At 36.4% G+C, this 15,601-nt stretch overlaps 1 protein-coding gene across 1 annotated transcript in view; it reads right to left on the bottom strand.

Moving 5' to 3' along the window:
* The window catches only part of UBR5 (ubiquitin protein ligase E3 component n-recognin 5), a 72,492-nt gene that overhangs the window by 28,460 nt on the left and 28,431 nt on the right, over positions 1 to 15,601 (bottom strand). Inside the window, exons 17-27 of the mRNA XM_085316249.1 lie at positions 9,062 to 9,205; positions 8,860 to 8,971; positions 8,510 to 8,664; positions 6,815 to 7,012; positions 5,521 to 5,731; positions 4,836 to 4,880; positions 2,795 to 2,921; positions 1,399 to 1,550; positions 898 to 993; positions 333 to 456; positions 86 to 105 (exon numbers count right to left, since the gene is read on the bottom strand). Coding sequence (XP_085172375.1) covers positions 86 to 105; positions 333 to 456; positions 898 to 993; positions 1,399 to 1,550; positions 2,795 to 2,921; positions 4,836 to 4,880; positions 5,521 to 5,731; positions 6,815 to 7,012; positions 8,510 to 8,664; positions 8,860 to 8,971; positions 9,062 to 9,205 — 1,384 coding nt within the window. The remainder of the gene's footprint in view (positions 1 to 85; positions 106 to 332; positions 457 to 897; positions 994 to 1,398; positions 1,551 to 2,794; positions 2,922 to 4,835; positions 4,881 to 5,520; positions 5,732 to 6,814; positions 7,013 to 8,509; positions 8,665 to 8,859; positions 8,972 to 9,061; positions 9,206 to 15,601) is intronic.

Raw genomic sequence — 15,601 nt, 5'->3', positions numbered from 1 at the left:
AAAAAAAAAAAAAAAAAAAAAAAAAAAAAAACAGAACACTGATTTTTGTTACAATAGGAAAAGTAGAAAACAAATACATCAGAACATTGCTGCGACACTGTCAGCCTTGTGCAAACAGAAAAAACAGAGTGAATAAGCACTCTTTATTTCTGTGAAATACACCTACTTTAAAGGATGGCAGGACACAAACATAACCAGTAGTCGACATTTAAAATTCTCCACTATAAATAATATGCCTTTAAGTAACTTTTTTWAAAAAAGGTTTTTATGAGATAAATTTCAGGTGATAAAACATTATAAAGGATAGGGAGAATTCATTTGAAAACCCTTACTTGGCTGACAGCAATTCTCGAAGATAGGGTTGTAAAACAACACTATCACATAGTAATTTCAGTATGAAATGAGCATTTGCCTTCCGATCCTTTGATTCCACTACAGATGGTTCAGTAGAAGGACCTGTAGTAAGAAAAAAATATATATATATAAACAGTTTTCTCCAAAATGAGCATTTATTAAAAGCAAATAATTTTGCTTTTAATAAACTGAAGGGAGTGATTAATCGGTATCTTGACTTTTCATGGCTTTGCTAGTTTCAGCATCGCTTCACTCAAGTATTTTAAGTTTCAGTTCCAAATTTCATTCTGAAATACAGGGATTRAGCCCAATTTCATAATGATTGTTCTATTTTCACATATATGTCATAGGTAAAAATAGGTTTTAAGAAAAATACAGCATACAGCTTTATGCACTTTCCGTACACTTGTAAAATTCTGTTTCAGTCCCGTCTCTTCATTTGGAAAGAAGTGTTTGCATACGCAAAAAGTCCATATAAGCAAAGATAACTTTTGAGATCACTTTTCCTTCTGAAGCATAATCATGCAAGCAGTGTGTTCTCACCTGGTATAGTGGAGGTGCTAGGTCCTTGGCTGGTGCCAGTCGCTGCTGTGGTAAGAGATCCCACAGCGGGGGCCAGGATAAAATCAATGTCACCATCTTTCAGTAAACAGAACAGCAGGATGTACATCAATACATAAAAACATCCCTAACAACATGCTCTTTCTGCAGTGTCTAACACCCTGCATGTTTTCTGCAAATATTTAATTGGTACCCTTTCCTACAAACTACCACATTCCTAGACTAACATCAGTGTAACCAGGATTACAAAACATACTTTGCAGAAGACTGGCAACAGCATTAGAAAGGTAAAAGCGCTTCTAAATCCAGAAAGTGAGTCTTCAGTCAACTCTTAACCAAGTCTCACTGGCTCAGTAACATTAAATATTTTAGTCTCATGCTGAAATCTTAACAATTTACCTTAAAAAATCATTGGTACCTTTGTTAAGTACTGTGATACTTWAAGTAATTTTACAGTCTAGTTTGATACAATAGCAGACTTACCTGGATCCATGGCAGGAGGATCTGGAACCCAGCTGGGAGGAGCTATTGGAGGAGAAACTGGATCCTGGTGATCACTTGATGAAGCACTAGCTTCATGTCTACCCAATCCAGCAGCTCTCAAGGATCTTCTCATCATTTCTCTTAATCTCAAACTGATTAACAAAAATGAGGCAGAAATACTATTTCATTTTCATTTATAATTAGACAGAATACTAAAGCAAAGTTACACACTGAAAAAGGAAACCAAATTTATTTCCCATTCTCTTCAGCATAGAGAAGAACAAGCAAGGAGGTATTTTTCATTCCATTTTGTCACAAGAGAATACACTAGCCTTTGAAGAACAGTCAGCTAACARTGAATCAAGGCATATTTGAGCCCAGTACACATCTACTATTCCTCCTCCTCAGTCTTTCCCTAGTCACTCCAGCATACCCTTYGGCAAGAAGTAGCAGCTGATGGGCATTACCAAAACTATATACCTCAAACTTGTTGCCAGGGGAGTTAAACTCACACAAAGGGATTTGTTGTTGTTGGTTTTGTTGTTGTTGTTTAAATTTAACTTCAAAAAGAGAATTTTATGAAGAAATAGAAAGGGACCTGAAAATTTTATCATTGAAATGACTAATTTGTTTAAAGGTATGCAACATGAGAGAACTGCTTTATTGAGGATGGTCATAAAACAATGCTAAGAAATTCTTTATCATCATACTGGAGGGAAAGGTGGTAAGACTAACATAGAAGCAGAAGAGCTCCATGTGATACCAGCAAAGAGGTATAAACTCAAAGGTGTGTTCTGGGGTTTTGGTTGTTTAAGTGCACTTGCTCGTAAATAACAGTCAGGCCTCCTAGAGGACATAGCAGGGAAACTTCAACCCTTATCTCCTGTATCAAAAAGATCATTGGGATGAAAACTGTAGCTTAGAAAGGACAAAGATATTTCACATGAATTGCTTCAACTACAGAGCTAAGTTCAAGAATTAAACAATATTCTCATTCAGAGAGCACTGAACTGACAAGAACTCAGTACAGATGCCTTTAAGTTCTGTTGACATGAAAACCACCCAAGTTCAACAGCAGAACTTACCATCAAATTTCCTCMCCCCCACCCACTCCTCACCCTTACAGAAAAGTATTTCCGCTTTCGCCTGAGGAAGGAACCTCATCCACCMTAGAAAACCAAAGTAATTCAGAAACATCCCATTGTCGGTGGCCATGCCAGAAGAGGCTCAAAACATGCCCCCACCCACCGCTGAGGCCTCTGTCTGGTACTTGAAGATATGAAATCTGATTTTGAACTGGCAATAGAACCTATTCTTAAACTGACTGAAGGAAAGAATTAAGAGAATTTGGTAAATAATACTGAAATGAGCAGACAGAAAAAGTTAGTCAGTTTACCTTCTGCTGCTTGATGACCCTGCCCGATTTCCCGGACCATTACTTGACACAACTGAGATTGCATTTGCAATAGCTTCAACAGCTGACAGCCTCTCAGCAAATGTATTCCTTTCAGAGCGCTCTGCTTCTGAAAAATTAAGAAAAACTTTGATGCCAAAGTTTCATTTAGGAATAATTCATCACATCTGGACTCATAAATAGTCCTCAAAATAGAAACCCTTGAGAATGACCCCTCAAACTATGCATACATATATATATGTATGCATGTATATATAAAACAGTTCTTTTCAGAGATATTTCACCTATCATTTATGTAAACTAACTGAATTTTATCTATTCTGTTTATGATAAAGCTAGCATTCATTTTTGAAAATCCATCAACAGCAAATGCCCTGAGTTTAAGTGTAATTAGCTGTTTTGCTGCCTTATGAAATCTGCCCTAAGTCTTCAGAAAAAACTCAGTTTTATAGACATTCAGTAAAGATACTAAAATTTAATATCGGAATTCTAACAATTTAAGTTGCTTTAGACATGTCTTTTGGATCTGTCTTCTCAAAGATCCTTTCTACTGCCTACACTGAGCAAGTATCAAACCACAGAACAACAAAKCAACCCTTCTCTAGCTTTGCATGTTTGGGCCCAATTTTTCTGCAATTTCTTTATCCAACTCCAGGTGAGTTATGATGAAACTAGGAACAGGATCTCAAAGCAAAAAAAGATTTATCCATATCCTCAATATTCCCCTTCTGGCATTTGAGGAGGAAGTCACATGAAGAATGAAGGATCTCAGGTAGGCACTAGGTGGGAAGGGGTAGTAGGGTTTATAATTTTTAAGGAACTTCATATCTAGAGTCTTGAATTGAACCTATTAATCCTAAAATTGATCTTCTTTGCAGTTTAACTTACAGACAGTAATATTAGTCACCACTGCCCTCCAGATGATGCATAGAAAATAAGCTTATCCTCCTATCAATTGCTAGCAGTTTCAGTGGAAGGTGAACGTGCTTGGAATCTAAGGATATGAATCCCCTTTTAAAAACAGCTTTTGTGAGGGGAAAGAGAGAGGCAGAGGGGTGTTAAGAGTCTATCAGGTTCACATTTTTCAATTTTTTCTGTTTTTTTGAAAAGATAAATTACATCCAAATGAAGTTACTCAAAGAATATCAAGGTTGCAAAGACAAGCACTCAAATTAGAAAAAGTCAGATTAAGTTTGCCCATGCATCCTTATGTCAGCTTCCTCATGCGCTTATAGTAAAACATAATTTTCAATTACATGGTTGGTTGGATTGTTTGTTGGGGTTTGTTTTTTGTTTTTTTTCTTCAACAAGACCCCTGCCTCAATCAGTGCACAGGATGGACGACACGCTAAAGATGAAGGGTTGTATGATSAGCAAGCCGTTTGTGCCTCATTTGCTACAACAGTTGTAAGGTGCATAGCAATGCTGCAAGAGCCTGGAAGGGAGAGGGGGAAAACATTGTCTTGTGTTTAATGCTACTAAACATCACTCGGGAGAACTGAATTCTATTTCTGTCACATGTAACAGCACACAACTTTGTGAAACAAGCTTTTACAGATGATCATGAGACATTTTACTCATTTTTGGACACTAAACAAGTACCTGACTCACAGAAATGGTTGACATTCACAGAACAACTAAAGTTACTATTAACTCAGCTCTGGAATAAAGTGTTTTGAAACATCCACTCAAAACAAAAAAAAGAAATTAGACACTAGACTTCTCAAACAGAACTAGACTTCTCAAACAGAACTCTCAAAATAAGCTAATACTTTTGAATACATAAAAACTTCAAACTACAATACCCTCAAGAGATGAGCAAGTTGTAGCATTATCCTCATTTTATAAATAGGGATGAGGAACAGTTAGATCTACAAATGACTAAAATTCAACGACAGCATCATACAAAATCCAACAAGGAAGTTTATTCATTATTCATTGCAGGGTGTGTATGGTGTGCAGTAAGTAAGGAATGGGGCCACACACTGAATGATGAGGATAAAAAGAAATATTGAATAGCTACCCATTCGGTGAGCACCGTCCATCTTGTGCACTGAATGAGGTAGTCCTGTGAAAAAAATAGTATGACGGTGTAATTAAAGACCATATCACAACGCATACCCATGTATAGTACATGGGTAAACTTAATTCTGGTATTTCCTAATTTTTGAGTGCCTGACTTAGCAACCTTGATGTTCTGTTAACATACTTTTCACATAATAGTATTTAACAGACATTTTAAATGGTGTCTCTGCCTGGCTTAACTAGTTATTCGTTCACATTTCTCAATATATATTGCAAGTAAACATCTCTTAATGGAAGCATTAACTAGAACCCTTGAAAAATATTAAATATTCTGTTAAAAACTATTATTGACATAAAGAGGGGAAAAATACTTGCTTTCATCTAGAATTAACATGTGGATGTGAAAAGTTTGTCTCTTGCAATCAATAAAGATAGCCTAGTATTGATAAGTATCAAATTCCTATAAACTCTTGTGACAGTTTAAAAAAGAAAAAAAAAAGGAAAGGAAAAAAAAAGAAAGAAAAAAAAAAGTTGTCCCAGCACCTTTGAAAGGTTAGGACACATTTTAGGTGCTAAATATTAAGATACTCATATCTGAAGAATGCAGTCTGTATTTACAAAGTTCTTGAAAATGCATTAAAAAATTATTTTCAAGTTATTTTCATGACATTGTTTGAGCTCACCCTCTTCCTCTTTTGTTTCTTTGTTGCTAGTTGGAAAGCATACAGACACACAAGCATGCAGAATATTGCGGTTTCCATCACATCTGTGGCCAAGGAACGTCTGCAGCACTTGTGGATTCTGATCCAAGACAACTGCTTGCTCAAGATTCATCAGGTACTGTCTGCAAGCCTCATAGTCACATCGGAGAATATGCTGCATTAAAGTTTGTTTCTGTGCTCAAAAGAATAAAGTGATTTAACAAATGAAAACACAGATTGCAGATATACAAGTATCTTAAGTACTTTGAAAAAGGAATAGACTGGTCTAAATCTAGGACATTCTCTGGCAGTCAGTGCAGGATCTATGGAGAACAGTCATCATAATCTCAAATTATCTCACCATTAAAAATGGAAAATAGCATTCAGACCCTAACAAATCAAGGAAAGGACATGCTTAAATAGCAGAAGCTATCAGGCTCACAAAAGCATGCCTTTCGCCTCACAGCTTGGTTCTTAAGACAGATTTCTGATTTCACGGCTACGTATAAAATGGGAAGAATAGTACAATTGAAAAACTAAGATGTCAACATTAGCTTTGTTTACGTATTTATTCTAAATAAACGATATGCATGCTGGGAAGCGAAGGAATARTAGCTCCCACAGCCTCCTCGGGTCTGTGAGGCTCACCCCATATAACAAGTTTTCCCACAACAGTTAAATAGTTCACTGTGAAATAAATCTTAGTCTAATAGATACACAATASCTCCTGGTATCAGTGTAGCACAGAGCAGATGTAACTTATCTGCACAAAATCACTGACTGATTTATACAAGCACTATACATAAATTCACAGCACAACTGCCCATATAGCACCACAGATGACTACAGAACTTCATAGCCAATTTAAATGAAAACTGTTTCGCTCTCACAAGCATTTATAGTCAAAAAAAGACGTACAGAAAAAAGTTGTTGTACTCCACAACAAGTCCTGTTGTTGTACTCCTAAAACTTATATAAAACTATACACTGATAGTATGCAGATGRAGACAATAGTTTTTAAAGTAATGTCTAAACTTAATATTAGTTAAAAGTCTGATCAAGTTTTATACTGAAACTGCGTGCAACCAAAACATATCTTTCATTTTACTACGTAAGTTTGTTTGTACTTTCATGTATATAAGAGACTCCTCAGCTGACACTAGTTTCTTTAAAGCAGTATAAATACAAATTCTAAACACTTATAAAACAACGCTTAAAAAAGCTTAAAGCAAGCAGCAAATGAGCACACTACAACATATTAAAGAAAGTACTTTACCTCAACAGCCATAATGATTATAGCGGCTTTCTTTTTGATGGTTGAGTTAGCAGGAAGATTTGTTAAGGAATGAACACCCATTCCGAGACTACTAATAGGTGGAAGATCAAGCCAGTCAGGGTCTCTTATCCCACCCATGCAGTCTTTTGCCATTGGATAGATAGTACCATTTCCATCTCTAAGAATAATAGGAGATTCCTATATTTGGGGCGGAAAAAATAACATTATATCTCCACAATTTATAAATATTATCCTTCCCAAAAGGTCCACTTCTGCTTGAATCCCTAAAAGGAGTCCAGTTTACCCAAAATTCTTGTTTATTCCTTTGTCTCCTATCCTTACAAATGGTGCAGCATAAGAGAGTAGATTCCCTTTCTCAAATGCCTGGAGCATGCTTAGCATAGTAAATACTTTTAAAAGTATCTTAATTGAAATTTCATTAGAGATGTATGTCATAATGAAACATTAGGTACCTACACTTAGCTTACTGAAATACATCTACAGAAACCTGATGAAACGTACAAGCTGAGTTACTTTGCCAAAAATGTTCCCTTTAACTGTTACAAACAAAGAATATTGTTTATATGGAAGTTAATAAAATGACTTCGGTATTTATTCTAAATCCTCCTCATGTATGCCTGCACTGTGAAATCAGCTGTATAATCAGATAAAATAGGGTGCTTAAAATGGACAGTAGAAAGAATTGCACAAAACCTCAGTATTATTTTTAATATTAAATGCAGATTTTGGGGGAACATTTCCATTTGTTTTTAAGTGGGTCAGATGAACAYGCACTCTCTTCCAAAACAAAGATAGCAAGTTTAGAGTAACACAGGAACTACTCTGTCATATTTTTTAAACCTTTTAACCTCAAGGATCAAGACTTTGAATAAGATTACTACAAGTGTTTAAGTGAGTTATGTTGCTACTCCCCTATGTGCCCCAGCAGGAAAGGCAGACAGAGGTATCCTGGGTTGCATTAGGAAGAGTGTTGCCAGTACATCAAAGCAGGTGATTCTTTTCCTCTGCTCAGCCACGAGGAGGCCACACCTGGAGTACCGGGTCCAGTGCAGTGCTGGGCTCCACAGTACGAGAGACACGGAGTTACTGGAGAGAGTCCAGTGAAGCACTACTAGGATGATTAAGTGACTGGAGCATCTCTCATATGAGGAAAGGCTGAGAGAGCTGGGATTCTTTAGCTTGGAGAACAGCATGTGTATAGTACCTGAAGGGAGGCTGTAAAGAAGATGGAACCAGATTCTTCTCATGGTGCCCAGTGACAGGACACGAGGCAATGGGCACAAACTGAAACACAGTTAAGTTCCATCTGAATATAAGGAAAACTTCTTCACTCTCAGGGTGACTGAACACTGCAGCAGGCTGCACAGAGAGGTTGTGTAGTTTCCACCTTAGAGATGCTCAATAGGGAAACCTGCTCTAGCTGACCCTGCTGGAAGAGGGGAGTTAGACTAGACGATCTCCAGAAGTCCCTTCCAACCTCAACCGTTCTGTGATTCTGTGATTTCCCCACCCCTTCTTCCAAAATATTAATGGTCACAGTGAGTCTTTCACAACCCATTGAAAGAACTATTTTCTGCCAGTCTTTGGAAGAGCCTCACAAAAGCTGTACCATGCCATCTGAAGACGAAGGAAGTGAAACACAGTGAGGTTAAATGATTGAGATGCAGAACAAACCTGTCCAGCTGTAAAAATGGCAACACTTCTCTCATTCTGACCCAGGAACGCAATGCTGCTAGTAGGGAAATTATTTTCCTGTTCAGCCTTTCCTGTAGCAAGGTCAAATATACAGTATCGAACCCAGTTCCCAGTTTTCAGGACAGCATGCACTCCTTCAAAAATACATGAAGAGAAAGGTTAATCCCTTTGCTGATGGCATTCAGTAAAAGAACTCCTAACTATTCACCTTTTAGGATTTGTTAATATCAGTGAAAACAGCTATTTATGTTAGTTTGGCAGCTGCAGTTTTCCACTAGGGAGGGAGGCAGGTAATAAAGAACACAATGGAATAYCTTAGTCTCACTTACCTTTTGAATCTACATTTACTGCTAGAATCTCTGTTTTTTCAGGAATACATAGCTTTTTAGGTGTCCTTTGAAAACAGTCGGGAACTTTTGGAGTTCCACCAGTCTTTACTACCTAAAAACGTATGTAAAATTTAATAGGCAGTTTGCACGTAGTGCTAATACTCCAAAATACTGCTTGTTTTCAAGCATTTCAAAGACATACCTGCAGTTCATCTATTCTGAGCAGCCTACAATCTTGGAGAAGAGAGGAAGGATCAGGATCCGAATTAGAACTGCTCTGACAGCTTGCATTACTGGAGGTGCCTGGAAATTTCACAGCAACATAAGCACCATCCACTTTTAGCACCTACAAGCAGAACACAGTACAGTTTTACTAAAAGTTTTGAAAAGAGACTGAAAATAGCTTAGGCTGATTTGCTTCAAAATAATCCAGATCTTTGTCAGGAAAAAATAAAGTTTACAAAAAACAGTGATAAGATTCTACTGCTCTTTCTTGGTAGCCTTGTTGCTTCCGCTGATATCATTGAACACTTAGAAATGCAGATTTCTTAATGACTTCGTGAGCATCCTGAATCTGATCAAACGTCTCTCCAGTTCATCATTCTACCTCTAACAGGAATCCTCACCAACTGCTAGAGAAGCTCATACTGATACCTCCCTGCTTCCAGCTTTCACCTACTAGAAACTGCAGGACAACTTTACACTTAATAACCTGTATAGACTCTGCTTTTGTCTGATCACTTTTTGAAACGTTGCAGCAATGATTTCCAAACATCAGCATTCAACTAAAAAAAAAAAAAAAAAAAAAAATAAACCTACACTGAGCTTCTAACTTTATTAGGTGTTATTAGTTCTTATATTACAATAAACAGGAAATCATTCTTTATTCATTTTTTCCTATTTAAGAATTTTTAAGCCTCTATTGAAGTCTTAATGCACATTCCTCAAGATGAGGATACACAAAGTATTGTTTTATGGATCCATTATCTATTCCTTACATTTGATGAAGTTCTCCACTCAGTCCCTTAGGATCACAGGATACAGACACATATCCAGACATTTCATGTGCGTCTTTCCATCCTCAAAATAGAAATGAATTTTTTCACAATCGCTTGAGATTCTAAGCATCTCTAAAGAGATGCTGTCATGTATACCTAATCCAAACTGTCAAAATGGGTTTCCTTGATATAGAAACATCTTACAGTATCACCAAATAGCAAGGCCCTTTGAGGTACCGGTTAACACCATAACTTCCTCAAAACATAAGCAAAGCTAATAGAGGGGAAAGGGCAAAGACGATGTTTTAATTTTGAGAAGGAAAAGATCTTATTATGCTCTCAAGTCTTGCACAAAACTAGACAAAAGCAACCATCGACCTTGGTTAGGCCTTCGTTTCTCAATAATCTCTAAACAAAAAGAAATAAGTAATAYTAAAGAACTAGATGTGACAAACTTCATTTCAGAGGTTTCCCATAATAAAAAGCAAGTCTTAAGTCTTCAAAATGTTACAGGTAACAAACATTCAGTCATTTCTGTGTTTTCTCCCAACTTCTCCAGCTAGCTGTAGCCTCAAGTCCTCTAGAGAAGGGATGTACTGACAGATGCGAAGGTTATTAGCTGATTTTTGTAAAAGAAACAATACTGTAGATTGAGTCAGAGAACTTGCTCCCCATACACTGGAACTTTACTCTAGTAGCAGAGTTTCTAGTGACATGCGTTACAAACAGCTGTAAGAATATTGCCTAAAAGTTTCAAAATTCAAATCTAGTCAAGAGATTCACAAACATTAACTCTGATCTAGAATATACAAAGACAGATTTGTATGGAGGTTTACAAGACAATATCCTAGAGAAAAATACGTTTTGGTCAAAGCAATACAATCAAGGTATTTCTTCCACCACTRCCCCCATCAAGGCCATCAGACTAATTTGTAAGCCTGTGATCGCATGTTGAAGGTTCAACCACAACTCCTGGTCTGACATGGAGAAGTTTTTTTAAAGTGACTAAAAGCTGTTGGAAAAGCCTTTTAAATCTGTGTGTCTTCTGAAAACAGATGATTCTAAATGGTCAGTGTTTAATAGGACCTATGAAATCTGCTTTGTAAAGCTTCAAGTTGATAAACAAGGTAGGGGATGGGGGGGAGGAGGAGGAGAAAGGAGAAAAGAAAAAAAAAAAAACTTATTGCTAATTCAAAGTGTTTTCTATATGCTTTCTGGCTGCTGTTAGTGTCGCTACCTAAATCACCTTTCACATGTTAAAAGAACCATGGTAGATTCCAGCCCTTAAATTCTGCCAGCATTTCTTTGAAGATGCACACACTAGAATTGGTTTCATTTTTGGTTAAAATAATATATATATATATATATATATTTATTTATTAAGAATGTGGCAAGCAACTAGGAACTTAAATAGAAATTTGATAGCAACTGCAGAGAACACAGACTCAAAGGCAAAGATGTGTTGTAATGGGCTGCCACTAAACAAGATAAATGAGCAGCATTAACATTCCTCTAACTGAAATGTACCACAAGTCTGAATTCACTGAAAAACACATTAACAAGAATAAAGCAGAATAAAATACAACACAGAGCTTAAAGGATTTAGACACACCAGCTTATAGAACCCATGTGCTCGCACTGCTCACATTGCTAATGCAACTTTTCACCATCTGTGCACTTTCCAAAAATTTCAGTTAGAAACAAGCATTCTACACTACTATATAGGTAAGCATTTGCCTTATCAGGACCAAATTAAAAGAACTGAAACAAATGAACAAAAGTTTAGCATCAAAGCAAAAGTTTAAGTCAGTTTTTCCAAAAGCAAAAATTTTTTACAGCATTTTTAATTACAGTATAACTGTATCTTATCTTTCATTTTAATGGAAAAAAACATGTATTGATAAACAAATATCTGAAAGATGAGTGTATTCATTATTTCTTCTATCTTCACTATCTGTTCATCGCTATATTCCTTTAAAGCATTATGCGAAAGCAAAATTGAAAAAACAAAAATGTCACACTGATGGGCAGAAAGCTTTCAAAAAAGTTCTTTCCTCAAAATCAAATGAAGACAGGCTGTGAGCCCTGCTTCTCCTCCACCATCTCCTCTAAGGTTCTTTCTCTAAAATTACTTTAATGATAGGCTGAGTATCCTCTAAAAACAAGGAAGACTACCACCAACATTTGAACCGTTTTTAATTAAACTCGTTTAGATCTATTGATAAATTACAGAATTTTTCCCTCTCCAGAATCACCGTATTTCCTCTCAAGACATGGCAGCAGAAGACCAAGAAAAATGTATGTTCACTTTCTTATCTTCTGCTTGTTAGAATAGAAATAATTTTAATACTAGAAAATGTTTCTACCTCTACTCTCAAAGTAGAATGAGCATTTCCAAAGAAATATTGACAATCGTAAAACAACTCAGCTTCAAAGGATAAAAAAAAAAAAAAAAAAAAAAAAAAAAAAAGAGTCCTACAAGAGATTAGATAGCTTTTCTAGCACTGTGACTGCCTTGAGCTTTTCAAGTCATCCTTTTGATTGGAATGCTTCAAACTCAGAGAAATGAAACCAAAAATAAAAAAATCAAGTGACTGACTGAAACAACATATTCCAAAGTACAAGTTAAGGAACATAAACCATTCAATCCAACTTGTGTTGCACAAAATCCATAGGAATGGGTAAGATTTCCCAGGTACAGGAACTTCAAAATTGATAATATATGGAAGTCTCACCTGATCCAGGATAACTTTGATGAACAGAAGCAGTTTGGGGAGGCCTTGGACACTGCCAATGGAAAGCCTCTGACCAAAACGAACCGCAGCTGCCAAAGAACAAGAAAAAAGCAGCTCCAACCCAGGTCCCCTACCCTTTTTTCTAACAGTGGTTCCAGATACCATTTTTAAGTCATTCCAGAACAAGAAATCCTGAAGCTAACGTCATTAAGTAGATATCCCAAAGTGCATGGGACAGGCACAACTATCTTCTATTCCTTTGGTATCAGCTAACAGTAATGAAGGCTTATTTCAGCCCATGCCTTTCCTACGCTACACTGGAAGACGACGATTCCTTCAGATTTCTCAGAGCAGCCGGCCTGTTTGTACCAATGCAGACAACAGAAGAGACAAGTACTAGGCRTTTCCGCTCCATTAGTCTTTCATTAGGTGGATCATCTTATAATCATTATTTCCTCCATCTAATGATGGACTTGAAAGAATAAAGGCTTGGTTTTGTTCCAAGTCCATGGAAGTATTTAAATTGAAATGAGATCAGAAAATACACTTCAAAGAGAAAGATGACTAAATCCGAGACTTTATCTGGTAGGCTCTTCAGCTTTCTTGGCTTCTTTCAAGAATACACCAATGTAAGCATTTTCGCATTTTCACCACCCTCTGGGCATTTGTTCCTTTGGCACCAAACAATCTCCATCTATGATGCAGTGTGTAAAATGCTGGTTGTACAATCTACTGGGGTCAGAATTACCACAAGCACTGACCCTAGAATTCAGTGGAGGGCTGTCAATATATCAGGCTAAGTACAAGTCTAAAGAAAAAAAAACAGTACGTTAAAACTTGAGACCATGTACTTGCTTCACAAACGGAACTTCAAAACATTTGATCTAGGAAGAATCTTAACTCTCTAAGCACCTTCTGGAGTCTTCATAAAGTTTTCACATACATCTAAGACTAGAGGAACACAAACTTTCCAGAAATAGTTATTTTTTGAGATACACACTGAGCTCTAGTAAGTTTCCAGTAACCTCCTATCTCTAAATTCCATATCCGGAAGCATTAGCTGACATTTCTATCTCTGTACCACAAAGTATTACTGAAATACTTTTAAAAGAGGGTAAACATTTTGATAAAAAGCCTACAGCTATTTCACTTTATTCTACATAATATAAACCTACAGAATTTCAGAAGCTCTGGCCGCAGGTAAGAGGACAGCAATCAATTCTTTGTTCCTTCAATTACTATTTCAGACTTGAACCATTATGTAAGGCAAGATTTTTGAACTAAAAGATGAATTATTTTAGTACAATTCACTTTACACTGTGGTCAAAGTACATCTGCCAAATTATCAGCCAGTATTTCTCAAAAGAAGTCTCATTATTCATGTGGTCGACCAGTATTTTACTTAACGACAGCAATCTCAGAGAAGCTAACTATTGTGCTTTCGATACAACGCCTTGTAACATGAAGTACATAAAATTCAGAACAGTGCTTCAAACCCTTTCCAGTTTTCTGAGATGCCAAAGGTAACAAACTCCCAGGTTACATGGGAAACAGTATATTGTCATGCAGGGTTCTCAAGCCACTAAGGCAATCCATAGTGAAATATCAGAAATGTGAATTTTTATGAAGTCATTCAGTAACCAGAAGTCATGGAATATCAGATGAAAGTATTCTGGAGTGTTCCCTAAAAGGTCTGGACTCAACCCAGGAAATTTTAAAACTCTCAAGCCCATTTGACAATGGTTTTGCAGTATGAACATCTGAATATACTCAGAAATTACTTACGCAAATAACAGTTCAGGTTGTTCAAAAGTCAAATTATCTTTCTGTTCAATTTGACTTAAAAAATAATAATATTAAGCTAAACTACTAACATAACTGTTTCACAATGAACAATATTAGCTGTTCTGAAGGTCCATAAGAGAATACTGAGAACGGTATCCTCTCTGTAGACAGCAGCTCCTCCAACCTTTTTCATATAATGGCAGCACTGAACCAAAGTACAAATAGAACATATAAGAGGGTATGAACTGTATTTCTATTCCAATCTGGACATCACTAGGTAAAGTTTTTACAGTTCTGTGTGCTGGATTCTATCTGAACTTCAAAGTTAGTAAAGCATTGCAAAACTGTAACAGGAAAAAAGTAAATGACAATATACATCACTGGAAAAGTATAGCACACTTTACGAACGACAACAAAAACATGCATCTTTGTCATAACTGACTGATACAGAATAGATCAGAACTAGTAATGCATTCAGAAGACAGCAGTATTAGCACTTCAAAGCACTGCATGAAAATATTAGCGTATCAAAATTTAAACTCATCTACATTATAGTAGTTATTCTTGATGCAGCCCACTAAGCAAGACACCTTTACAACTGCACACAAAAGTAGTAAAACAGTCCCTGTCCTGAAAAGCTTAGGATCTAAAACAGGAAGGACAGATAAGGATAACACTGCTTGCCCAAAGCTGGTGAGAGAGGCAGACAATTATCTCAGTGACATCAACTAGATGTTAAAACCTCACATACAGATGAAGTGTTTTGGCAAATTAAGTTCTTCATACGCCCCTCTAAAGAAGTGACCTAAACAAGATAATGAAAATTCATTGTGGATCTCCTCCCTTCAAAGATGCTTTTCTGTTTTAAATCTTCCATGAATGAAGTAGAAAGCAACCTAACCTTTTCATTTCCTAGAAAAACTGTGCYGGATTTCCTATTTTTGAACAGCAGGGCATTTTGACAGTATTAGGTCTAGATGACCTAATCCCTCCTAATATCACAMAACAATATAGAAGGAGAAATGGAGTTTGGAAAAGATTTGTCTTCCTCCATGGCACTCTTAGTCATAGCGAAGGCTTACTAGAGAGAAAATCATGACTTTGAGGACCAACAAACAGATTTTTTGTATTAATTAAATCAAATACTTCTACATTTATATTATTGGGGGAAAAAAAAACACTAATACTCTCCAGTAAGCACATTATTTAGGTCTAATCAAAATA

The sequence above is a fragment of the Rhea americana genome, unplaced genomic scaffold (genome assembly GCF_003343005.1).
Source record: "Rhea americana isolate MKP2758 unplaced genomic scaffold, rheAme1 scaffold_46, whole genome shotgun sequence".
In the NCBI taxonomy this organism is placed as follows: Eukaryota; Metazoa; Chordata; class Aves; order Rheiformes; family Rheidae; genus Rhea; species Rhea americana.
Note: the sequence above shows the minus strand (reverse complement) of the source record. Positions and strands in the feature narration are given on the sequence as shown.